Genomic DNA, 27044 nt, shown 5'->3' with positions numbered 1-27044 from the left:
GACAAGTTCACATAGATTTATTCTGATAAAAGGCCACAGTATAAGTCTCTGTCACTAAACACGTCGTTACCCTGGATTGTTCTATCGCTAACTGATTTTCCGGTCTCTAACCCAACATATCCCAAACGTCACTAGTCCCGTTCAATATGCGTCTACTATGGTGCGTCGCTAAATAACTAAAATAACTAACCTATATAAATAAGGTGTCTAACAGATTCCTCCCCCCCTTGAAAAAAAAATATGTCAATATTTTTCCACTACTGTCAAGTCTTACAAGGGCATTTTCAATTTAAGGGGAAGACCACAAACATAAAATCTTGACATTTTCATCTTGACATCTTCATCTTGACAGTTCCTCATATTCATGTCAATGTTCATAACAGTTCATAACATTCCAGAATCATCCTCCTTAGTACACAGTTCATCATAGAGGAAAATGTGGCATCCTATGGGCACCTCACAAGTCACAATTGTTCTTCACTGACAGTAATCTGATAAAATACAATATTTCAAAAAACAATTACAAACTTTATTTACACATTCAATAAATTTTTTTTTTTTTTTTCTTACCACCCTTTTATACGCTTTTGTCCATTTTTCTTTTATACTCACCCTTTTCCATAGAACTAACTTTCGTCAATGATATATGAAATGATTCACACAAAAAAAATATCCATACTTACTTTTAAATGCTTAACATCAAATTTACTTATCTCCCTTTTTCATAACATATAAATGGTGTCAATATATTAATATATATTACATACTCAATATAATCATAGTTTATTTACAAAAGTATTTCATTTCAATGTCATTCTAGACAATAGATCAGCTACAATATTCACAGATCCACTAATAGCTTTCACTTCAAATTTATATTCCTGTAGTGCTAAGAACCATCTATAAACACGACTGTTTTTCATGCTCTTTTGCTGTATATATTGAATAGGTTTATGATCAGTTAATAATATGAATTTCCTTCCTATTAAATAGCTCTCTAGCTTAGTAATTACCCATATTACAGCTAAGGCTTCTCTTTCAATGACACTATATTTTTTCTCTGCCTCTGATAATTTTCTACTTACATATAATATAGGATGTAAGTTATCATAGTTCTGCATTAGACAACCACCAATAGCATTACCAGATGCATCAGTTGTGACATAAAATATTTTGTCTTTATCAGGTAGTCTTAATATTAGTTCATGACTAAAAACATCTTTAATTCTGTCAATAGCTTTCACACATTCCTCATTACAAACTACTTTTTGAGGTTTTCCTTTTTTAAGTAAGTCATTTAATGGATTCACTATTTCTGCTAAGTTCTTTATAAACTTTCTGTAATAATTTACTATTCCTAATATGCTTTTAATTTGTCTTTTTGTTGTAGGTATTTCAATATTAAGTACTTTCTTTATGTTATCTTCAATAGGGCTAATCATGTTGTTATTTACTTTATGTCCTAAGAAAATTATTTCCTCCAATCCTATTTCTACTTTTTCTGCTTGAATTGTAAGTCCACTTTCTTTTATTATTTTGAATACTTCTTTTACATCTACCAAATGTTCCTCCCAACTATTATTAAAAATACATATGTCATCCAAATAGCAAATAACATTTTCTTTGTTTCCAATTATCATGTTCATCATTCTATTAAATGTGGCAGGTGCATTTACTAATCCAAAACTCATATAATTCCATTGAAAAATACCATATGGTGTTACAAATGCTGTGTAAGGTTTTGCATTTTCTGTTAAAGGTATTTGCCAATAACCTTTAGTTAAATCCAATTTAGTAAAAAATTTTGCTCCATTTAATTTATGTAAAATATCCTCTATATTTGGCATTGGATATGGGTCAAATTCTGTGATGTTGTTAAGTTTCCTATAATCAATACATAACCTTATATCTCCATTCTTCTTTTTGGCTATCACAATTGGTGAAGCATAAGGAGATGTTGATGGCTCAATTATACCTGATTCTAGTAAATTGTCTATTTCTTTCTTTACTTTGTCTTGTAAATGTATCGGTATTCTATATGGCTTAAGTTTGATAGGTTTTGGGTCTGTTACTTTAATGTCATGTTTAATAATATTAGTTTTTCCTGGTATGCTGGAAAAAATTTCTTTGTATTCCTGTATTATTTTAGTTATATCTTTTGACTTTTCCTTAGTCAAATTATTAAGATTAATCTTTTGCCAAGTTTGATTCTCTTTTGTTTCTATTACAGGTATTTCCTTAATATCATTTTCATTATGATTTTCATTTGTTATTATCATCAAGCATTCTTCTCTTTCTGAAAATGTATTTTCTATTTCCTCCTGAATGTTTTGTATTAATTCATCTTCTCTATCATGATACAGTTTCAAATTATTTATGTGATATGTTTTAGTTTTCCCATTTATTTCAATTTGATAATTCACATCACTAATTTGTTTTATCACTTTAAATGGACCTTTCCATTGTTTACCAATTTTATTTTTCAGGTCATTTATCAATATTAATACATTGTTTCCTACTTCTAGTGTTTTCAATTGTCTTTTCTTATTTAGATTCTCATGAGCACTTTGTTTATACTTCTTATTGTTGTTATATGCTTGAGTCCATATTTCTTTTAATTCTGTTGTGATTGTTGTTTCACTGTCATTATTTAATTTATTCTCATTATCTATTAGATTTTCTTTAAAAACATCTAATTCATCTCTGGGTTTTCTTCCATGTATTATTTCATATGGTGAGAATTGTGTTGCTTCATGGATGTTGTTTCTATGAGCAAATAGTACATAGTTAATGTAATGATCCCACTTGTTCTGATTATTCTGAATTATCTTTGTTAGTGATCTTTTTAATGATCCACCATATCGTTCACATAAACCGTTACTCTCCGGGTGGTAAACCGAAGAGTATATGTGCTGTATATTGTATTGTTTAGTCCATTTCTTAAATTGTTCTGACTTAAACTGAGATCCCTGATCACTCAATATAATTTTAGGTATACCATGTCTTGTAATTACTTTTTGAGTTATGGCATTAATGATATTTTCTGCACTTGTATTTGATAATGGGATTGCCTCTGGGTATCTACTAAACATGTCTATTACTGTTAGAATGTATTTGTTATTATTTTCAGTTTGAATTAAAGGACCTATTAAATCAATAGATACTTTCTGAAATGGTGCTGTAGGTTCATCCATTTCTTGAATAGGTGCTTTATTCACTAGGCTTTTGTTAGATCTCTTTTGACATATGTCACATGAGTTTATGTATTTGTTGATTGTTGCTTTCATTTTGGGCCAAAATACTTGTTTTGACAAATTCCTATAACATTTCTTTACTCCCCTATGTGCTGCTAAATTATTATCATGTGTCATGATTAAAACATCTTTCCAATATTTCTGTGGTAAGACAAGTTGTTTTATTTTCTTGTTATCATTACTTGTTTGTCTAAACAATATTTTATTCTCTATACAAAATTTCTCCATTGGATTATTATTGTTTTTATCTAGTATTCTTGAATATATTTTCCCAATAATATTGTCATTCATTTGTTCTAATGCAAATGTGGGTGTTGTTTCTTTTTCACTTTGAGATATTTGTGTTTCAAGACTATTTTGTGTTTCATTTTCTATCTCTCTTTCCTTAACATCTGTATTTTCTATTTGTAGTACATTATTGGTTTCTTTTTCTTTATCATTACTTATTACGTTTTATTGTATTTTCCTGTTTCTCATCTTGTTTATCCATTGATCTTGTTATTACCATACTTGTTATATTTTGTGTTTCTATGTTTTCATGATTTTGTCTTATGTTTTTGTATTTGTTTTGCCAGTCTTCTAATTCTTTTCTTGAACATTCTTTAACTCCTTTTATGTTTCCTACTAACATATCATATCTCATTTCTGGTATTGCAATGCCATCACAATAGCCAGTGAAAAATGGAGTTTCAATGTATACCCTTATAGCTTTAAATTCCCTTACGGTGCCATCTGCTAATTCTACTTTCCTAGTAAACCCTTTATACCAATGAGGTTTGACAAATTTAGTTTTTACTGCCAAAGTGTTACAACCTGAATCCCTGATTAATTCCACTGGAATTCTATCTACAAACCCTGGGTACACTGCAAAATTGTTCCTATTTCCTTCCATGAAATATATCCTATCTGTACCTTTATTTTTGTATTCCCTACTGTAACTCCTATTTCTATAATTTCCCCTGTCATTCCTATCTCTACTCCTATATCTACTGTTATTTTGTTCATTGTATCTATTTCTACTTCCAGACCTACTATTCCCTCTTCTACAGTTAGCTGCTATATGACCTTTTCCTTGACATTTAAAACAGGTTATTTCACTATATTTTCTATTTCCACTATTTGATCTGTTTCTATTTCTACTTCTATCAACATTTTCTTTGGTGTATCCTATTAAATCTACTTTGCTCTTATCCCTATCAGAAAATGGTTTATTTGGATAGGCATTTTTGTATACTCTCATTATTTCTGTTATTTCATCTATAGTTTTTGGGTTTCTTTCTCTAATAAAAGATTGTAACTGAGGATCACATTTATTTACAAAGTTGTCCACTAGAATAAAATTTTTTAATCCCTCATAAGAGTTATTCACTTTTTCTAATTTTACCCACTTATTGAAAAAATCCTTTTCCATATTAATAGTAGTTTGGGGTTCTATTCCTAATGATGGTATATTGTCAAAGTATTTCTTTCTAAAAGTTGTAGCATTATGACCATAGGCATTTAACAACTCTCTTTTTAAAACCTGATAGCTATCATCAATATGATGGTCATGATTTTGGCATATTGTTAGAGCTTGACCATGAACAAAGTCTATCAGTATTTCAGACCATTCTTCTTCAGGCATATTAAATGTAGACATTTTTGCCTCATATCTTTTCAAAAAATCACCAATGTCATCCTTCTGTTCATCAAAACTTTGTATCTTTCTCTTTAGCCATGTCTGTGAATTATGGTTGTCTCTTTGTGTGGTAGAATTATTTGAGTTATTTGTGTTATTTCCTTGTTCAGTTTGAGCTCTGGCTTGTGCTGCATCCAATCTCATTTTCTCCATTTTCGCTTCATGCTCTCTAATTTTTTCTCTCTCTTTGTCTTGCCTATCTTGGTCCTCTTTTTGTTTCTCATATTCTTCCTTTCTGATCCTTTCTTGTCTCTGACGTTCTTCTTGTCTTTCTATCTCTTGTCTTTGACGTTCCGTTTCTTCCTTCACAACTTGCTGTACATAAGCTGCTAAGTCCTTTCCTTTTAACTCCATGGCCTTTCCATCCTGCATAGCTGTTTCCTTAACCTCCTTAAGGTCCACATATGATGATGTAGCCATTGTGTTTTATATTTTATATATATTTTTACTTAGACTATATTGGTTATGGCTATACTTTAAAAGTTTTTACACACTTTTATACCAGTTTTAAGTGTTATGTCTCTATCTATAGATTTAGTAAATGTGTAAATCTAGTCTGAGTTATTATGGTTATATTCAAATCTGTATATTAGGTCCAGTATTACACACAAATTTAAATCTAGTATATTATAGTATGTATAATAATACTATTTAGATCTATAGTTATCAAGAGCACTATGACTTTTAGATCTAGTATGAATAACTATGATCAATTTTAAAACCTGGTATGACTGGCACTGAAGTCACAGTGAAGTGTCCAGAGTAAATTCAAAGACTGTCTAGATCTAGAGTAGATTATGGTTCTATTTAACCATACGAAACAAATATGTGTATACAATGTCAAATATATCTTCAACAAGATATATATATCTAGAATGTACTACCTTCATTCATCTTCCAATTAATAATATTTCAAATTAGAGTCTAGATAATCAAATTGTACCAAAGAGATGTACAACAATTTGCAGATCTAAATTTAGCCAGACGATAGTGTTTGACTACATAGCCAGTTTCGGCATTATTCTCATGGCAAAATCATATTTGATTCTAACCGCTCAAACTAAAAATTATTTTAGTCTGATTCACAATGAAAGAATCCTACCCGCACTTTCTATCATTAAGTGAAAAAAAATACAGATCTAATTAAATTAATAAAAATAAATAATTTAAAATAATATAAACAAATGAAATAATTAAATGAGACTATCACTATGGGTTGGGATGTGACAATATGGCACACAATGATAACGTCACGAAGTAACCAGGCAACAACGGATATGACGTTTACACAAACAAAACAAATTACAACCCTAAATGTATAATATAGCTTTTCATCTAAATTACGTCTTCTACCCCGACGGGTTTTAAGGCGCACCACCTGATTTTACTCAGGCTAACGTACCAAATTTAGACAAAATCTATTTCTAAGGGCAATCTAAACATATACTAATAAGAAAAATGGCACTTAGCTTTTGATAAGAAAGATCCCTTTGTTCGGACTCCCGAATATGCTAGATCACAACAAATTCCACTGCCTCTCTTCCAGTTCTGACTCTGTTCTCCGGTGCTACCAGTATCCCACGTAATGCCACAGATGTCCTGATATGCCACAGCAAAATGTTCCAGTTTCTTCGACGACTGTTGATGACCGTATGTGTAGTTCCGACGACTTTGTGTACACAGTTACTGACGAATAGGTTAACGGTTCTTCTGGCGATGACTTGACTTGTGTAGACGACTACTGACAAATAACAGTCTCTTGACGGCAACTTGATCTGGACGACTGACGAATAACGAATTTCTTGACGATGACTTGATCTGGGCTGACGAATAACGGCTTTCTTGACGATGACTTGATCTGGGCTGACGAATAACGACTTTCTTGACGATGACTTGATCTGGGCTGACGAATAACGGTTCTCTAAAATAGTTCACTGCTTCTGCTGCTACTCTGGTAGTACGACGAAGTTTGCTGTTGTACTCTGCTTCACTAGACCAAACTGTCCAATGTAGACTAGGTGAAACCAAGGTCACCTCCGACGACGTTCCGTTAGACGATTAACGGTTTTCAACGAAATTAAGTGGATGTAGCTATTTCCACAACAATATCAGCACGTCTAGATATGGTCTAGACCGACGAATACTAAATATATCAATGTTCAGTAATGATACATACAACTTTACTAACCTTCCAAAGGTTAAACACAGTGACCGTTATAAACGTGGCAAGCAACCGGTTCAATGAGCAAACTGCTCCACAAGAATCTCTCCAAGGGTAAGACGACAGAGCGATTTCGATTTAGTTAGCTACCAAACTTGTAGTACTCACAATACTTCTGACAGCGGGCAAACTGTCCTTCTCGAAACTGACGAGGTAAAACTTGATACTCAATGTGGCTCCTATGACGAAGAAAAAATATGTCCAACAGGTTCACTAACGATCTCTCACCCGTTATGAACGAACGGTTTCTCTGGTTGTAGGTCGATTCAGCATATGAAGATCAGGCTTTGATACTATACTGGTTAAGTAGACCAGACGTTGCGATGATTACGGTCCTGACGAAGGTCACCCTGAGTTAACGGCTCGTTGAACGTGCGATCAAACAGGCGACGACTGCTTGTAGATCCAGAACAAAGTCACTCTGCGATGATGCTGTGTTCAGCCGTACTCCGATGAAATCTTATATCTTCGAGTGCACGACCCTCACCTGAGTAAACGTTCTGCTTCGAGGTCCGGTTCGATGTTCGGGCTTCGGGCGTCGGGGTCGCCACTGTGATGTTGCTAGTTCAGGCTGTCTTGAAGTCAACCAATTACTCTGCAATCGTTTGGGTGTAATTGTTCGGGTGTATTACGTGCAGTTGACCAACAAGTCAAACAAGAACTGGCACATCGATTATAACTAGTGAAGAGATGTAGTCAACGATGATGGACAAGTTCACATAGATTTATTCTGATAAAAGGCCACAGTATAAGTCTCTGTCACTAAACACGTCGTTACCCTGGATTGTTCTATCGCTAACTGATTTTCCGGTCTCTAACCCAACATATCCCAAACGTCACTAGTCCCGTTCAATATGCGTCTACTATGGTGCGTCGCTAAATAACTAAAATAACTAACCTATATAAATAAGGTGTCTAACAATATGAAACAAAACCATTTCCTGTTTGTTTCCATTGAGATAATGTTACAAAAATCCTAGATGGAAATAATTCATGTTGATTAAAATCATCTAATGTACATTTAAATAGATTGATTACCTAGATCTTTCAGATTATGTATCTAAAATTTGCAAAACAATAATTATAAGACTACAGTACTCTGATTTTTGATGTTCAATTACTTGATCTATATCTAAAAATTTAATGAAATGTTACATAGGTTAGGGTTGAAAAAACAACAACTTTACTTCTTTTAACTACTTTACAAAACAACGCCTTGATCCAACTTTCTAAAAAGTTTTCACGACATTTTTTGTAGTGTTCAAAAATCTCCATGTCCAGTCTAGATAAAGTCTATGAAGTCTAGATAAAGTCTATGAAGTCTAGATAAAGTCTATGAAGTCTAGATAAAGTCTATGAAGTCTAGATAAAGTCTATGAAGTCTAGATAAAGTCTATGAAGTCTAGATAAAGTCTATGAAGTCTAGATAAAGTCTATGAAGTCTAGATAAAGTCTATGAAGTCTAGATAAAGTCTATGAAGTCTAGATAAAGTCTATGAAGTAGACTTAGTGACAAAGAAAACGATTGTTTAAACAATTCGGAATGTGTGTGATTTTTTAAATGCTTTATATGTAGAATGCGCCTTTTTTTGGGGGGGAAATACCGAAAATAAACTACAACAGTTTGATAGCTTTCGTTTTTTTTGCGAATAACTGTCCCAAGGTTGCGATTTTGTCAAAAACTGTTAGTGAGCATCTAGGATGTAAAAATAAAAGGCGGAGGGTAGGGTTCGAACCCTGGATTATTGTGACTACAGTCCACTAATGTAGACCGCCTCATGAGCTCTTTGACCACTGAGAAGAATTTCCTGGACACCAACTGAAGCGTCCTCAATGGCATCACACATTACAAGGTACATCCTTCCTTCAGTTCAAACAATACGATGTACATCCTTCCTTCTTCAGTTCAAACATTTCAAGGTACATCCTTCCTTCTTCAGTTCAAACATTACGAGGTACATCCTTCCTTCTTCAGTTCAAACATTACGAGGTACATCCTTCCTTCTTCAGTTCAGTGGTTAAGAATTCAAGCATGAAGAAACAAAATATTTTGTCGCATAGATTTCAAAAGTCTGGACAATATAAAAAAAAAGATTTGTGCGGCGCTCAAGTTAATATAAATACATTTAAAAATATGGTTTCACTGTTACATAACATCCACTGAGACATAACATCCACTGAGACATAACATCCATTGAGACATAACATCCACTGAGACATATCATCGACTAAGAAATAACATCCACTGAGACATAACATCCACTAAGAAATAACATCCTCTGAGACATAACCTCCATTGAGACTTAACATCCACTGAGACATAACATCCACTGAGACATAACCTCCATTGAGACTTAACATCCACTGAGACATAACATCCACTGAGACATAACATCCACTGAGACATAACATCCATTGAGATATAACATCCACTGAGACATAACATCCACTGAGACATAACCTCCATTGAGACTTAACATCCACTGAGACATAACATCCACTGAGACATAACATCCACTGAGACATAACATCCATTGAGATATAACATCCACTGAGAAATAACATCCACTGAGACATAACATCCACTGAGAAATAACATCCACTGAGACATAACATCCACTTAGGCATAACATCCACTGAGACATAACATCCACTGAGACATAACATCCACTGAGACATAACATCCACTGAGACATAACATCCACTGAGACATAACATCCACTGAGACATAACATCCATTGAGATATAACATCCACTGAGACATAACATCCACTGAGACATAACATCCACTGAGACATAACATCCATTGAGATATAACATCCACTGAGAAATAACATCCACTGAGACATAACATCCATTGAGATATAACATCCACTGAGAAATAACATCCACTGAGACATAACATCCATTGAGATATAACATCCACTGAGAAATAACATCCACTGAGACATAACATCCACTTAGGCATAACATCCACTGAGACATAACATCCACTGAGACATAACATCCACTGAGACATAACATCCATTGAGACATAACATCCACTGAGACATAACCTCCATTGAGACTTAACATCCACTGAGACATAACATCCACTGAGACATAACATCCACTGAGACATAACATCCATTGAGATATAACATCCACTGAGAAATAACATCCACTGAGACATAACATCCATTGAGATATAACATCCACTGAGAAATAACATCCACTGAGACATAACATCCATTGAGATATAACATCCACTGAGAAATAACATCCACTGAGACATAACATCCACTTAGGCATAACATCCACTGAGACATAACATCCACTGAGACATAACATCCACTGAGACATAACATCCACTGAGACATAACATCCATTGAGACATAACATCCACTGAGACATAACATCCATTGAGACTTAACATCCACTGAGACATAACATCCACTGAGACATAACATCCACTGAGAAATAACATCCACTGAGACATAACATCCACTGAGAAATAACATCCACTGAGACATAACATCCATTGAGATATAACATCCACTGAGAAATAACATCCACTGAGACATAACATCCACTTAGGCATAACATCCACTGAGACATAACATCCACTGAGACATAACATCCACTGAGACATAACATCCACTGAGACATAACCTCCATTGAGACTTAACATCCATTGAGATATAACATCCACTGAGAAATAACATCCACTGAGACATAACATCCATTGAGATATAACATCCACTGAGAAATAACATCCACTGAGACATAACATCCACTTAGGCATAACATCCACTGAGACATAACATCCACTGAGACATAACATCCACTGAGACATAACATCCACTGAGACATAACATCCATTGAGACATAACATCCACTGAGACATAACATCCACTTAGGCATAACATCCACTGAGACATAACATCCACTGAGACATAACATCCACTGAGACATAACATCTATTGAGACATAACATCCACTGAGACATAACATCCACTGAGACATAACATCCATTGAGACATAACATCCATTGAGACATAACATCCACTTAGACATAACATCCACTGAGACATAACATCCATTGAGATATAACATCCATTGAGATATAACATCTATTGAGACATATTATCGACTAAGAAATAACATCCGCTAAGATCACATCCAAAATAAATACCCACTACAACATAACATCCACCGAGACATGAGACATTACATTTTTATAACATAACATAACAACGAACAAACTTTCATTTGAAAATTCACTTGTTATTTACTGTACATTATTAATATGGTTTGACCATGGATTTGGTCATACTAATTGGAGGAAGAACTAAGGAATGGTCTCGAACAGGTTTGTTTATATCAGCCATTGTTTCATTAGTAACATTGTTAATAGGACTTAAAATATCATGTCTGTCAAGCATCCTTGACCTTGTTCTGTGGGATATTCTGTTATCAGATGTTGATGGCGAAGTTTGTCTTTTGATTGTCGTTCCTGGCAATGGAGTTGTAGAACTTTCACCAAGGGAGGCCAAGTTATTGGATTGAGATTTTTCTTTGACTGAGTGTCTCTGCACATTGCTTAATGTTGTGTCAGCTCTAGCCCCCCGGAAAAGATCCATCTTATAATAGCTTGGCCTCAAACTTGCCAGTTTTTCAAAAGGGTTTTCATCGTAGACTTTCTTGACAGTGCCGAATGGATCTGGAAAGTCTCCATCCCTCGGCGCGTCCTCGTCAGTGACTAGCAGTCCACCAAGACGTCTGAAAGTTTTCTTTTGGACTCGGGTAGTGAGACGTTGTTGGGCCAAGGTCAAGGCTCTTCTCTCTTCGTCTTCTCGAAGTTGTTTGAAAAAACTATCCATTTTAGTTTTAGCCTCGTGTTCATTTAAAATGGCGCCTTGCTGTCGAGAGAAGAAACCAAAAGGTCAACATTAAACTCTCTGCTGCTAGTAAAGAAACGTCGTTATGTTCTTTGACTTTCTAAGGCAATCAGTACATTGACAAGAGAAACTGACAACTAAATTGTTTGTGTTGAAACCTAGGAACTCCTGGAAAAGAACGAGTTCTATAAAAACTTGCACGAAAAAGAAACTAAAATAGCTGAGATGTTTGATGTAGTTAGGAGATTGGCAGAAACACGAAATAAACTCAGCCAGATCTTCAGTGATAGTACTTGACATTGTACTTACTGATATTAATTGACATTGCACTTAGTAATAGTAATTGACATTGTACTTGGCATTGACATTATACTTGATTTTTGGAATTGTACTTAGTACTTGACATTGTACTTGGTGCTGGTACTTGAAAATGTACTCTTCTTATTGCTAGTACTTGACATTGTACTTGGTGCTAGTACTTAACATTGTACTTAGTGCTAGTACTTAACATTGTACTTGGTGCTAGTACTTAATATTGTACTTAGTGCTAGTACTTAACATGGTACTTATGCTAGTACTTAACATTGTACTTGGTGCTAGTACTTAATATTGTACTTAGTGCTAGTACTTAACATTGTACTTATGCTAGTACTTAATATTGTACTTAGTGCTAGTACTTAACATTGTACTTAGTGCCAGTACTTAACATTGTACTTAGTGCTAGTACTTGACAATGTACTTACATCCGCACAGTTTTGTTTAACTCTCTCTACATATCTATGACGTCGAAGTTTGGGATGGTACCATGCTATTCTCTGGTCAACGTCTCGCGAGAAAGAAGACAAAGGTTGACCTCCATAGGCGCCCAGAGAATCTAGGGAGGATGACGCTGAGCTGCTCTGGGAGATATTAAAACAAGAAAATGATTCGATGAGTTTGTAGATGAGTTTTTAGATGAGTTGTAAGATAAGTTGTTATACGGTAGAAAAAATGTTTGGGCTGAATTGTCAGTTGATGTCTTTGTTGAGCTTAGTAAAAAATTCGTTGAATTATACGATAGAAGTGTTGTTGAATCATACGATAGAAGTGTTGTTGAATCATGAGACAGAAGTGTTGTTGAATCATACAATAGAAGTGTTGTTGAATCATACAATAGAAGTGTTGTTGAATCATACAATAGAAGTGTTGTTGAATCATACAATAGAAGTGTTAATGTATCATGAGACAGAAGTGTTGTTGAATCATGAGACAGAAGTGTTGTTGAATCATGAGACAGAAGTGTTGTTGAATCATGAGACAGAAGTGTTGTTGAATCATGAGACAGAAGTGTTGTTGAATCTTGAGACAGAAGTGTTGTTGAATCATGAGACAGAAGTGTTGTTGAATCATGAGACAGAAGTGTTGTTGAATCTTGAGACAGAAGTGTTGTTGAATCATGAGACAGAAGTGTTGTTGAATCATACGATAGAAGTGTTGTTGAATCATACGATAGAAGTGTTGTTGAATCATACAATAGAAGTGTTGTTGAATCATACAATAGAAGTGTTGTTGAATCATACAATAGAAGTGTTGTTGAATCATACAATAGAAGTGTTGTTGAATCATACAATAGAAGTGTTGTTGAATCATACAATAGAAGTGTTGTTGAATCATGAGACAGAAGTGTTGTTGAATCATGAGACAGAAGTGTTTTTGAATCATACAACAGAAGTGTTGTTGAATCATACAATAGAAGTGTTGTTGAATCATACAATAGAAGTGTTGTTGAATCATGAGGCAGAATCAGGTGATCGAAAAGAAATATCATTTGAATCATGAGACAGAAGTGTTGTATATAAACTAACCTGTTTTCTCTTGCTCTAAAATTAACCTCTTTTCTCTTGCTATAAAACTAACCTGTTTTCTCTTGCTCTAAAACTAACCTCTTTTCTCTTGCTCTAAAACTAACCTGTTTTCTCTTGCTCTAAAACTAACCTGTTTTCTCTTGCTATAAAACTAACCTGTTTTCTCTTGCTCTAAAACTAACCTGTTTTCTCTTGCTCTAAAACTAACCTTATTTCTCAAGCTCTAAAACTAACCTCTTTTCTTTGACCTAAAACTCACCTGTTTTCTCTTGCTCTAAAACTAACCTGTTATCTCTTGCTCTAAAAAGAACCTGTTTTCTCTTGCGCTAAAAATAACCTGTTATCTCTTGCTCTAAAACTAACCTCTTTTCTCTTGCTCTAAAACTAACCTGTTTTCTCTTGCTCTAAAACTAACCTGTTTTCTCTTGCTATAAAACTAACCTGTTTTCTCTTGCTCTAAAGCTAACCTGTTTTCTCTTGCTCTAAAACTAACCTGTTTTCTCTTGCTCTAAAACTAACCTGTTTTCTCTTGCTCTAAAACGAACCTGTTTTCTCTTGCTCTAAAACTAACCTGTTTTCTCTTGCTCTAAAACTAACCTTATTTCTCAAGCTCTAAAACTAACCTCTTTTCTTTGACCTAAAACGAACCTGTTTTCTCTTGCTCTAAAACTAACCTGTTATCTCTTGCTCTAAAAAGAACCTGTTTTCTCTTGCGCTAAAAATAACCTGTTATCTCTTGCTCTAAAACGAACCTCTTTTCTCTTGCTCTAAAACGAACCTGTTTTCTCTTGCGCTAAAAATAACCTGTTTTCTCTTGCTCTAAAATGAACCGGTTTTTCCTTGCTCTAAAACGAACCTGTTTTCTCTTGCTCTAAAAATAACCTGTTTTCTCTTGCTCTAAAACGAACCAGTTTTCTCTTGCTCTAAAACGAACCTGTTTTCTCTTGCTCTAAAACGGATCTGTTTTCTCAGTCTATAAGACTAACCTGCTTTCTCATGTTCAGACACTGTAGCAAAACTCGTTTCTTAACTACATCTTTCCTGACTCTGACCACTTGGGTCAGTAGCTTGCTGCTGGACTCTTGCTGCTCGCGGGACAGACAGTGTTGATATACAACCTAAGGAAAGCAAGAAAGAGTTATTCTAGGACGGATCATTGTCATATACGATGTACCATGGGCGTAGCCAGGATTTTTTTTTTTGGGGGGAGGGGGGTTTGAGGGTTTTTCTACCCAGGCAAAAAAAAAAATATGTGTGCGTGCGTGTATGTGCGTGCGTGTGAGTGTGTGTACATAATTAATCTTTGTTACATTCTAACACTTCATACTTTCGGAAGACGTTTATTGTCCCCTAGAATAGGTTCTTCTTGGAGTTAGTTAAAAAATTGTAGACTCCCCGCCATTGCCAGCTGAGTTACAATGTCATATGTCGTCACCAAGAAGTACATAGAAGTCTACAGCGCTGGTTGCGAGTGTGTATGTGTGAATGTTGTTATTGTTACAGTTGTTACGCTGAGCATGGGCGTAGCGAGGATTTTTTTTCGGGAGGGACTCGCTAATATATATATATATATATATATATATATATATATATATATATATATATATATATATATATATATATATATATATATATTTATTTATTTATTTATATATATATATATATATATATATGTATATATATATATATATGTATATATATATATATATATATATATATATATATATATATATATATATGTTTGTATGTGTGTGAGTGTGTCTGTCATTACATTCTGACCTTTCATTCTTTCAGAAAAAGGTTATTGTAACATAGAAAAGGTAATTCCTGGAGTTAGTGGAAAAAATTGCCAGCAAGGGGGTCTGGGGGAGCGCTGTGAGCTTCTCCAGCGGGCTTCGGGGCGGAGCTTTGCAGCCAAGCACTATTTCAGGTATTGAAAGCCAACAAAATGCATATTCTGAGGTACCTACAGTGTATTATCTTGCTATTAAAAAGTTTTATTTCAAAAACCTAATCTGCTATTCTTACTGACTTAGACCCTCCCGGCGTTAGGCGCATTCGCTGGAAAGCTGTTTCCACAAAAATCTGTCACTGGTAATGTCTGAAGCCTCTTCCTACCCTCTCTGAGGATCTCTATAAAAGGGTGGCACTTTGTTGTACTAGGATGTTCTTGTTTGCACTTTCCTCGTAATGGCCTCTATGTCATCGCAACTTCTATTATGCGTAATTCATTTTGTCGGAGAACATGTCCCGCAAACCTCATGAAAATCTCCTGAAATTATTACATTATCCTGAAAACTCATAAAAAATGTCCTTAAAAATCGACAAAATCGTCATTTTGGGGTGTCATTAAATAAGGAAAACGCCAATCCTAATCGCGATTAAAAAAAAAAACGGCATTGTCAACTTTCATGAAATAAAAATAATAAGGCGAATTTACTGTAGGCCCAATAGTCAGTGGCATGTAAATGTAGATTCTAGATCTAAATCTGTCTTGATCTCTTAAAAAAGTAAATCTTACAGGCAGATGTGAATGTTTATCGGCTTTTTGTTGGAATACTGCCTTCTACTGACCGTGATGTTACACGAAGTAAAATATGAATAAAATGCAATGACGAATTTATTTTATTACAAAAATTCTAAATTTTCACTTATTATCCTTATCCCTACCCAGACTAGGCACCGCGCTAGCCGTTTCGCAATCTGTAGGACCGGTCCTGCCTTTGGTCTGCTGGACCGCTGGGGGACCACACAAGATCTGTCAACCTCATTTCCCCATTCTTCTCTGTCATTTGTCTTTGATATAATTTAATTCTGATGTTCTTTCTGAAAATATTGATACCTGCCTTTTTACCTGCTTGGGTGGACCACTTCAGGGGCCGATTTTGAGTTTGTGTTTCCACACAAACTGTCTTTGTAACCTTGTTTTATATTGAAGGTAATTTTAGCTTCAAATCCCGCTGAAGAGGGGTTTAAACTAAAAAAATATTGAAGAGGCTGTTTATCGTAAATTTCGGAGGGGGTTTTAAAATCAAAATCTTCCTGAACTTATGCTCTTGGAATCTGGGGATTGTCGTTAGCCTTCTTTTTTTTTTTTTTTTTTGGTTTTGTTGTATAGAAGCGTGGACTGCAAAACATCCTGGTAGGCGGGTTTTAAACTCAAAACTCCATTCGCTGTGCTGGGACATGTGATGGTTTAGTATTAAAATCTCACCTAAAATAAACAGAATCAAAGCAAAAAATCAGTCATTATATTCCGGGGGGGATTTTACTTCGGGTGGGGTGGGGGGTTGAACCTGCTACGCCCATGAAATGTAAGCATTACGTTGTCGAAAACAATGTACACATTACGTTGTCCAATGTACACATTTCGTTGTCCAAAACAATGTACACATTTCGTAGTCTAATACAATGTACACATTTCGTAGTCCAATACAATGTACACATTTCGTTGTCCAAAACAATGTACACATTACGTTGTCCAATATAATGTACATATTACGTGGTCCAATATAATGTACACATTTCGTTGTCCAAAACAATGTACACATTTCGTTGTCCAAAACAATGTACACATTTCGTAGTCCAATACAATGTACACATTTCGTTGTCCAAAACAATGTACACATTTCGTTGTCCAATACAATGTACACATTACGTTGTCCAATACAATGTACACATTTCGTAGTCCAATACAATGTACACATTTCGTTGTCCAAAACAATGTACACATTTCGTTGTCCAATACAATGTACACATTACGTTGTCCAAAACAATGTACACATTTCGTTGTCCAATACAATGTACACATTACGTTGTCCAAAACAATGTACACATTTCGTTGTCCAATACAATGTACACATTACGTTGTCCAAAACAATGTACACATTTCGTTGTCCAATACAATGTACACATTACGTTGTCCAAAACAATGTACACATTTCGTTGTCCAAAACAATGTACACATTTCGTTGTCCAATACAATGTACACATTACGTTGTCCAATACAATGTACACATTTCGTTGTCCAATACAATGTACACATTTCGTAGTCCAATACAATGTACACATTTCGTAGTCCAATACAATGTACACATTTCGTTGTCCAAAACAATGTACACATTTCGTTGTCCAATACAATGTACACATTTCGTAGTCCAATACAATGTACACATTTCGTAGTCCAATACAATGTACACATTTCGTTGTCCAAAACAATGTACACATTACGTTGTCCAAAACAATGTACACATTTCGTTGTCCAAAACAATGTACACATTACGTTGTCCGATACAATGTACACATTTCGTTGTCCAAAACAATGTACACATTACGTTGTCCAAAACAATGTACACATTACGTTGTCCAAAACAATGTACACATTACGTTGTCCGATACAATGTACACATTACGTTGTCCAATACAATGTACACATTACGTTGTCCAAAACAATGTACACATTACGTTGTCCAATACAATGTACACATTACGTTGTCCAATACAATGTACACATTACGTTGTCCAATACAATGTACACATTTCGTTGTCCGATACAATGTACACATTACGTTGTATAATACAACTGACTTATTTAGAATAGGAGAAGTTGTATTTGGGAGGCTTGACTTTTTAAATAAGGTAAAACTGTCGTATCAACATGGTGACATTTAACAAAATTTGAAACCACTCAGTTGATCTAGTTGTCTGTAAGTAGTCTAGTTGTCTGTAAGTAGTCTAGTTGTCTGTAAGTAGTCTAGTTGTCTGTAAGTAGTCTAGTTGTCTGTAAGTAGTCTAGTTGTCTGTAAGTAGTCTAGTTGTCTGTAAGTAGTCTAGTTGTCTGTAAGTAGTCTAGTTGTCTGTAAGTAGTCTAGTTCCTCACATCTTCGTACCACTTCAGGGTTACAGTGGTGATAATGATACTAATGATGATAACAACCCAGAAGGAGTTCTCTGAACAGACATTGTGGATCAGGAGAACCCCCCATTCCCTTGTATGAGACCATAGTTTGGGATTTTGAAATCTGGAGACTTGAGTCGAGCACCACGGGGAATCCCTCCATATTTCTATTATGTGACAGCCACGTGACTTGAGGAGACCGCCCCCTCCTGTTGACGGGAGCTGATTATGGTCGCCCTGTGAAATGATATAATGATTAATTTTGGGAAATGATTTTGTTTATGTAGGAGCCCAATGTTGCCAGATGGGAACTGATTTTCATACACGCTATCGGCCCATCCTTTTCCGTAAACGTAAATCTCTATTGAGGGCGTCACTTGGAAGCTAGAATCCCTAAAGTTTATTACAGCAGTAGAAATCCCCCCCCCCTAGAGCTTGTTGAGGACAGTGTCACTTACTTGTTTATTCTTTACAATCTCATTCAGAATATGGGTGACTTTCCTGATGCGTCTGGAGCCACGCTTGGCTGCACCTAGTCTTCCTTCATCCATGACCGTCTCAGTTGAAGGCAGGAAGTTAAGCACAAGACTGAAAGTAGACAATGGGCTAGCACCTGAGAAAGAGATCAAACATTGATCCTACAATCAATACAAAACAACGAAACATGATACTTTTGTTTGGAGTTGTCTCCCCTGTCTGTGTGTATGTGTGGGACCAGGTTATTGATATTGTTAAATATCTTCGCAATATGCCAATAGGAACTACACTTTAGAGGTAACACTAGCATGACACACTGGTTACGCCCGTTGATCTGTTCCCAGGCTACAGAGTGTTTATTGTGGTTGGAACATCTTCTTCTATCTATATGTTCAATAAACCCTAACCCCCATTAAAAAACTGTCTTTAGCCCGTGCATCTATGACAATGAAATGATACCACCCTCTCTCCTTCTCTCTCTTTCTCCATCTGTTTTTTTTTGTTTGTTTGCTCACCGTAATGTTCTCTGATATGGACTTCTGACTTGATTTGGAATGACCCACTTAATAACTTCCCCCACCGGCATGTACACGAACACATACTTTTGGCCCTTGAGTTCTGATATCACTTTGACTTACCCATCACACCATCCTCCCGCCCACAAAAAAGTTACTCCTCCGCCCTGACTTACCCACCCCTCCATCCTCCCGCCCACAAAAGAGTTAGTCCTCCGCTCTGACTTACCCACCCCTCCATCCTCCCGCCCACAAAAGAGTTAGTCCTCCGCTCTGACTTACCCACCCCTCCATCCTCCCGCCCACAAAAGAGTTAGTCCTCCGCTCTGACTTACCCACCCCTCCATCCTCCCGCCCACAAAAGAGTTAGTCCTCCGCTCTGACTTACTCACCCCTCCATCCTCCCGCCCACAAAAGAGTTAGTCCTCCGCTCTGACTTACCCACCCCTCCATCCTCCCGCCCACAAAAGAGTTAGTCCTCCGCTCTGACTTACCCACCCCTCCATCCTCCCGCCCACAAAAGAGTTAGTCTTCCACTCTGACTTACCGACCCCTCCATCCTCCCGCCCACAAAAGAGTTAGTCCTCCGCTCTGACTTACTCACCCCTCCATCCTCCCGCCCACAAAAAAGTTACTCCTCCGCCCTGACTTACCCACCCCTCCATCCTCCCGCCCACAAAAGAGTTAGTCCTCCGCTCTGACTTACCCACCCCTCCATCCTCCCGCCCACAAAAGAGTTAGTCCTCCGCTCTGACTTACCCACCCCTCCATCCTCCCGCCGACAAAAGAGTTAGTCCTCCGCTCTGACTTACCCACCCCTCCATCCTCCCGCCCACAAAAGAGTTAGACCTCCGCTCTGACTTACTCACCCCTCCATCCTCCCGCCCACAAAAGAGTTAGTCCTCCGCTCTGACTTACTCACCCCTCCATCCTCCCGCCCACAAAAGAGTTAGTCCTCCGCTCTGACTTACTCACCCCTCCATCCTCCCGCCCACAAAAGAGTTAGTCCTCCGCGCTGACTTACTCACCCCTCCATCCTCCCGCCCACAAAAGAGTTAGTCCTCCGCTCTGACTTCGGCTTCTTCATTTAATATCGAAATTGTTCATCTACTCTATGTTGTTTTTTGACCTTAAAACCTCTAACACACACACTCTCGCATTGACACATTTAGACCTTTTTTTATTTGATTAGAATGACACACACACTCTCGCATTGACACATTTAGACCTTTTTTTATTTGATTAGAATGACACACACACTCTCGCATTGACACATTTAGACCTTTTTTTATTTGATTAGAATGACACACACACTCTCGCATTGACACATTTAGACCTTTTTTTATTTGATTAGAATGACACACACACTCTCGCATTGACACATTTAGACCTTTTTTTATTTGATTAGAATGACAAACACAAACGTTTTTTTTTAGCATCCTCCATTTGATCGACTCTCAACACACACACACACTATCTAGTTTGGCTTTCTATATCTATATGTACGTGTGTGAGAAGACACTATCAAAGAATGTTGGGCTTGTCATTGAAACAGATTCTATCCAAGACACTATCAAAGAATGTAGGGCTTGTCATTGAAACAGATTCTATCCAAGACACTATCAAAGAATGTCATTGAAACAGATTCTATCCAAGACACTATCAAAGAATGTCATTGAAACAGATTCTATCCAAGACACTATCAAAGAATGTCATTGAAACAGATTCTATCCAAGACACTATCAAAGAATGTCATTGAAACAGATTCTATCCAAGACACTATCAAAGAATGTAGGGCTTGTCATTGAAACAGATTCTATCCAAGACACTATCAAAGAATGTCATTGAAACAGATTCTATCCAAGACACTATCAAAGAATGTCTGGCTTGTCATTGAAACAGATTCTATCCAAGACACTATCAAAGAATGTCTGGCTTGTCATTGAAACAGATTCTATCCAAGACACTATCAAAGAATGTCTGGCTTGTCATTGAAACAGATTCTATCCAAGACACTATCAAAGAATGTCATTGAAACAGATTCTATCCAAGACACTATCAAAGAATGTCTGGCTTGTCATTGAAACAGATTCTATCCAAGACACTATCAAAGAATGTCTGGCTTGTCATTGAAACAGATTCTATCCAAGACACTATCAAAGAATGTCATTGAAACAGATTCTATCCAAGACACTATCAAAGAATGTCTGGCTTGTCATTGAAACAGATTCTATCCAAGACACTATCAAAGAATGTCATTGAAACAGATTCTATCCAAGACACTATCAAAGAATGTCATTGAAACAGATTCTATCCAAGACACTATCAAAGAATGTCTGGCTTGTCATTGAAACAGATTCTATTCAAGACACTATCAAAGAATGTCATTGAAACAGATTCTATCCAAGACACTATCAAAGAATGTCTGGCTTGTCATTGAAACAGATTCTATCCAAGGCAATATCAAAGAATGTCGGGCTTGTCATTGAAACAGATTCTATCCAAGGCAATATCAAAGAATGTCTGGCTTGTCATTGAAACAGATTCTATTCAAGACACTATCAAAGAATGTCATTGAAACAGATTCTATCCAAGACACTATCAAAGAATGTCTGGCTTGTCATTGAAACAGATTCTATCCAAGGCAATATCAAAGAATGTTGGGCTTGTCATTGAAACAGATTCTATCCAAGACACTATCAAAGAATGTCTGGCTTGTCATTGAAACAGATTCTATCCAAGGCAATATCAAAGAATGTCTGGCATGTCATTGAAACAGATTCTATCCAAGGCAATATCAAAGAATGTCGGGCTTGTCATTGAAACAGATTCTATCCAAGGCAAGAAAACAGAGAGGAATGGCGAAAGATGGTCGACAGCTCATGTGTGGTGCCCCAACGGTTCAACAGATTAAGGCGTCACTAAGGGAGTAGTTAAATTCAGGTTCTCTGTTAGACTGAAACTCATGTTACTGCTTTGACTGGACAGCTGCAGAAGTGAAGACGAGAAGTACAATTTAGTGTACACCGTGATGGCCATCTGGAGCTTTGAAACAGGTGTGTCTTGCGACTAGACGGCCATTGTACTGTCTACGTGACTAAGAACTTTCCTTCTAGTCAGTCTTCAGTTCAACGACCACGAGAGGGGAACCAATCAGAAAGCAGGAATAGGTGTATGATGTCTCTTGTTCTACTTTACTTAAAACATTGGGAATGGAATGAATCTAGTTGTAGAATGTCTCCACTGGGCAATGCAATGTTCCGTCGGATTTGAAAACTACGATCTCACTGTCAAATCTTTTCTACTTGTGTGCGTCTATTACAACTGTTGAATGTGTTTTGCCTAAAGTCTTTTTGTTGAACTAATGAGTTGACAATTGCTCACAAACTCTCTATTTACTCTAGAAGAAGATTCAGTTGAATGCGGGAAATTCAGCTCTGAACTGGCTACTCTTCTTGTGTGACGTAATAATGGTTGTAGCCAACATTTGCAGCAGCAGCAATTACAGTAAAGTATAGGCGGCATCTATTAGTACCGCCTGGTAGGGGCGTCCCTCGATAGAACAGAAGCCGAGAGATGAAGGATGTCATATTTATCATTAAAATATCTTTACCTTCATATTCAATCAACATTTCCTCATGATTTGATTTCCTTTTTGTTGAGTCTGTCATTGATTTATTAAAAAAAATATTTTTTACTTTATTCCTACCGTTGTGTTTTTAAAAGATAAAATACAAAAAGTTAGCATGGTTAAAAAAGGGAGATAAAAACCGACAAACAGAGAGGGAACGCTAAATGATTTTATAAGACTTTAGACTTACTAGTTGATAGTCCACATCCATCAAAACATTTTAAGATTTTTAAAACTTACATAATGATTGAAGATCATAATACTATAAATCAGATGAATGAAACTTATGAAGTATTTTGTTCCAATACACACACATAGCACTAGACTGTCCTGACAACTCTTTGACTTGACTCTTGTCTGACAATGAAATTGAGCTCGTCTGTCGTGTCATTATAAAACGATCATTTCTATTCGGCTTGCAATCATTAAAACAACAACCTGTTATAAGAAGCCAACAAGGTCTCTCTGAGTCTATCATTCTGTAAGCTATTAGTCAGGTAAATACATTGATCAGTCAAGCTTGTCCCAATGAGACTCCTTATCACGACTACATCGCGACTTGAGAGGGGGCTAGGTGGAAGCTAAACAAATTACTTCTTATGAAACCATTCACATGCTAGTATCAGGAGAATAATGAACAAGTCAATTGGAGGTTGGAAACTTGAACAACTCATTGTTTTGCGAGTCAGGGAACGTTTTAGAGGGAACCTTTTTTTTTTACAACTACAAGATAAAAGAGCTGAGTGTTTAGTGAAAATGATTTCATAACTAGTGTTTACAATGTGACCGGTATTTCGATACTGATTATGCATAAATAAATGCATGACGAGTAGGACGTAATCATCTTCTTTTTTGAAGTAACGTCTGTATTATATAAGATAAGATAAGTGTTTTCTATATTGCTCAATATATCATATTACTTCATCTTATTCATCTTCATCAACAGTAGATTGGGTTTATTTCCTTTGTTTCTAGTTTTAAAAATTGACAAGACATCAAGTGATGGGATAAAGATCAAAAGTAATGACCTGGTGTACAGAAGTAACACAAAGTAATGACCTGGTTTACAGAAGTAGCACAAAGTAATGACCTGGTGTACAGAAGTAACACAAAGTAATGACCTGGTTTACAGAAGTAGCACAAAGAAATGACCTGGTTTACAGAAGTAACACAAAGTAATGACCTGTTGTACAGAAGTAGCACAAAGTAATGACCTGGTTTACAGAAGTAACATAAAGTAATGACCTGTTGTACAGAAGTAGCACAAAGTAATGACCTGGTTTACAGAAGTAGCACAAAGTAATGACCTGGTTTACAGAAGTAGCACAAAGTAATGACCTGGTTTACAGAAGTAACACAAAGTAATGACCTGGTTTACAGAAGTAGCACAAAGTAATGACCTGGTTTACAGAAGTAGCACAAAGTAATGACCTGGTTTACAGAAGTAGCACAAAGTAATGACCTGGTTTACAGAAGTAGCACAAAGTAATGACCTGGTTTACAGAAGTAGCACAAAGTAATGACCTGGTTTACAGAAGTAGCACAAAGTAATGACCTGGTTTACAGAAGTAACACAAAGTAATGACCTGGTTTTCAGAAGAAGCACAAAGTAATGAACTTTTGTACAGAAGTAACACAAAGTAATGACCTGGTTTACAGAAGTAACACAAAGTAATGACCTGTTGTACAGAAGTAGCACAAAGTAATGACCTGTTTTACAGAAGTAGCACAAAGTAATGACCTGGTCTACAGAAGTAACACAAAGTAATGACCTGGTTTACAGAAGTAACACAAAGTAATGACCTGGTTTACAGAAGTAACACAAAGTAATGACCTGGTGTACAGAAGTAACGCAATTTAAAAACAAAATTGTCATCACCTTTTTATAATACCTTAGTTCTCTAAAATATATATATCCTCTAATACCTCAATTCTCTAATGCCTGTACTCTCTAGTACCTCTATTCTCTAATATGATAACATCTCTATCCTCTATTCTCTATTATCTCTATTTTCTAATACATCTATTCTCTAGTACCCTTTTCTCAAATACCTCTGTTCTCTAGTATCTCTATTCTCTAATACCTATATTCTCTATTATCTCTATTCTCTAGTACCTCTATTCAAGTCACACTTTTGGAGTGGAACCCGGGAAAAAATCTGATGCCATTTTTTTTTCGAAAGCGAATGACTTCAGAAGGAAGATGGTGTTCTTCATGGGTACTCTTGGCTGTGTAATTTACAACAATTGATCGACTCTGATAATCTGCAGATCAAACTCAACGTTGAGAATTAATTTAAAACAATAAAGTGCTGTTGATTCACTGTATCAAAGGTATCGTTATAGTCTACTCTAACGAGATATAGTTTTTTATTAAATAACCATTTTGAAAGAATCTTGATTTTATGTCTATTGCAAAGCTATCCAAATTACATGTGACAATTTCAAGTCCTTTTAGTTCGCATACATTGTAAAGAAATGCTAGTTGACGAAGATAGATTGTGTGGAAGGATAAACTCAAAATCAGACCCGAACTGGTCACTCAGGAAAAAAGGCAGGGTTCAATATTTTCTGTATGAATATCAGTAGCTACCAACTAAAAGCTATCAACAACATTGAGACTGTCTCTGCCAATAGAATACACCAAGAAGAGACGTGTACGGATCGAAAGTGTAATCATATTGTTGTAGCTCTTGGGTAGGCACTCAACGTAAAGGTAGGCAACGCAACACAGTTTAACAGGAAATAAAGACAGGTGCTTATTCACTAGGACAATCACATAACTTCAACTTCCTCAGAGTCTTGCTACTAATTTACCAGTCCTTTAGACAGCAACCCGACAGCCTTCCCTGCTTCGCTCCAGGTCCCTTCTACAACCTTCAGGCAGCACCAAAAGCTGGCTTGTTAGTTTCCAAACATTCAGATTCTTCACAGTTCCTGATGCACTGTTCTTCTCTCTATTCTAGTGTCTTCCTGTTTACGTTCACTAGTGCACACCTCAAGCACTTGTGCAAGGCAGGGTTACAACAGTATTCTTGTATTGATAGTCCGACTGAGGACATGATACCACAGGATACAGAGATTTATTCATGTTATTATCTTATCTTATAAATGACATTGAATAAAGTTATTGAATGATTATTGAACTGATGGAACAATCTCTCATTGAAGGAAGAAATCTTTCCCTTCTTGCAGAGTTGATTTTTTTTTAAATGCTTTGCTTTCCGAACAAAAAAGTTGCTTGAAAAGTTTCACATTTCTAAAATTTCATGAGTTTCAATAACTAGTGGCGAACTACAGAGACAAACGGACTGACAGACAAACCACAAAAAATTAATATCGGTTATTCCCCTTTCCGAGAAAGCTAAAAATTTAAAGTTTTTATTAATTAGCAAATTTTTTTTTTTTTCATTCATTACCTTTGCTCCTTTATCAGTCTCCTGAGGTCAACATACAAGATATTTCAGTATGAGAAAAATTTACTGTCGTAGCGAGGAAGTATTGGGTAAAGAAGAGCACTTTCTCTATTCCCAGGGCAATGAACGTTTGTTTGAATGACAAGTCTTACAAAGTGGTTCCCATTGAAAACCTTTCTCTAAATGTGCGTTTCAAACAACTACTTTAGCAAATAGCAAACAAAAATCACA

At 36.1% G+C, this 27044-nt stretch overlaps 1 protein-coding gene across 4 annotated transcripts; it reads right to left on the bottom strand.

Annotated features, from left to right (window-relative positions):
- Window positions 1-23902, bottom strand: LOC106058151 (uncharacterized). Of its 4 annotated transcripts, none has more exons than XM_056040738.1 (6): window positions 23588-23902; window positions 19233-19387; window positions 14864-14995; window positions 12777-12932; window positions 5817-12054; window positions 1-491 (listed from the first exon to the last, which is right to left on the bottom strand). In XM_056040738.1, the coding sequence occupies exons 2-5, from the start codon at window positions 19323-19325 to the stop codon at window positions 11437-11439; spliced, it is 999 nt and encodes a 332-aa protein (XP_055896713.1). In that variant the 5' UTR covers window positions 19326-19387; window positions 23588-23902; the 3' UTR covers window positions 1-491; window positions 5817-11436. The 4 variants fall into 4 exon arrangements, with proteins under 4 accessions (XP_055896713.1, XP_055896712.1, XP_055896711.1 ...); XM_056040737.1 differs by having other exon boundaries at window positions 19233-19362; window positions 23638-23901; XM_056040736.1 differs by having other exon boundaries at window positions 23638-23900.
- Between the last annotated feature and the right edge of the window lie 3142 nt (window positions 23903-27044).

Source organism: Biomphalaria glabrata, chromosome 9 (genome assembly GCF_947242115.1).
Source record: "Biomphalaria glabrata chromosome 9, xgBioGlab47.1, whole genome shotgun sequence".
Taxonomy (NCBI): domain Eukaryota; kingdom Metazoa; phylum Mollusca; class Gastropoda; family Planorbidae; genus Biomphalaria; species Biomphalaria glabrata.
The sequence above is the reverse complement of the archived record's forward strand: the minus strand, read 5'-3'. Positions and strand labels throughout refer to the sequence as shown.

What these genes read in the sequence shown, in the direction of transcription:
- LOC106058151 (XM_056040735.1), bottom strand. Translation starts at nt 10,555, where the DNA reads ATGGATGTTATGTCTCAGTGGATGTTATGTCTCAATGGATGTTATGTC.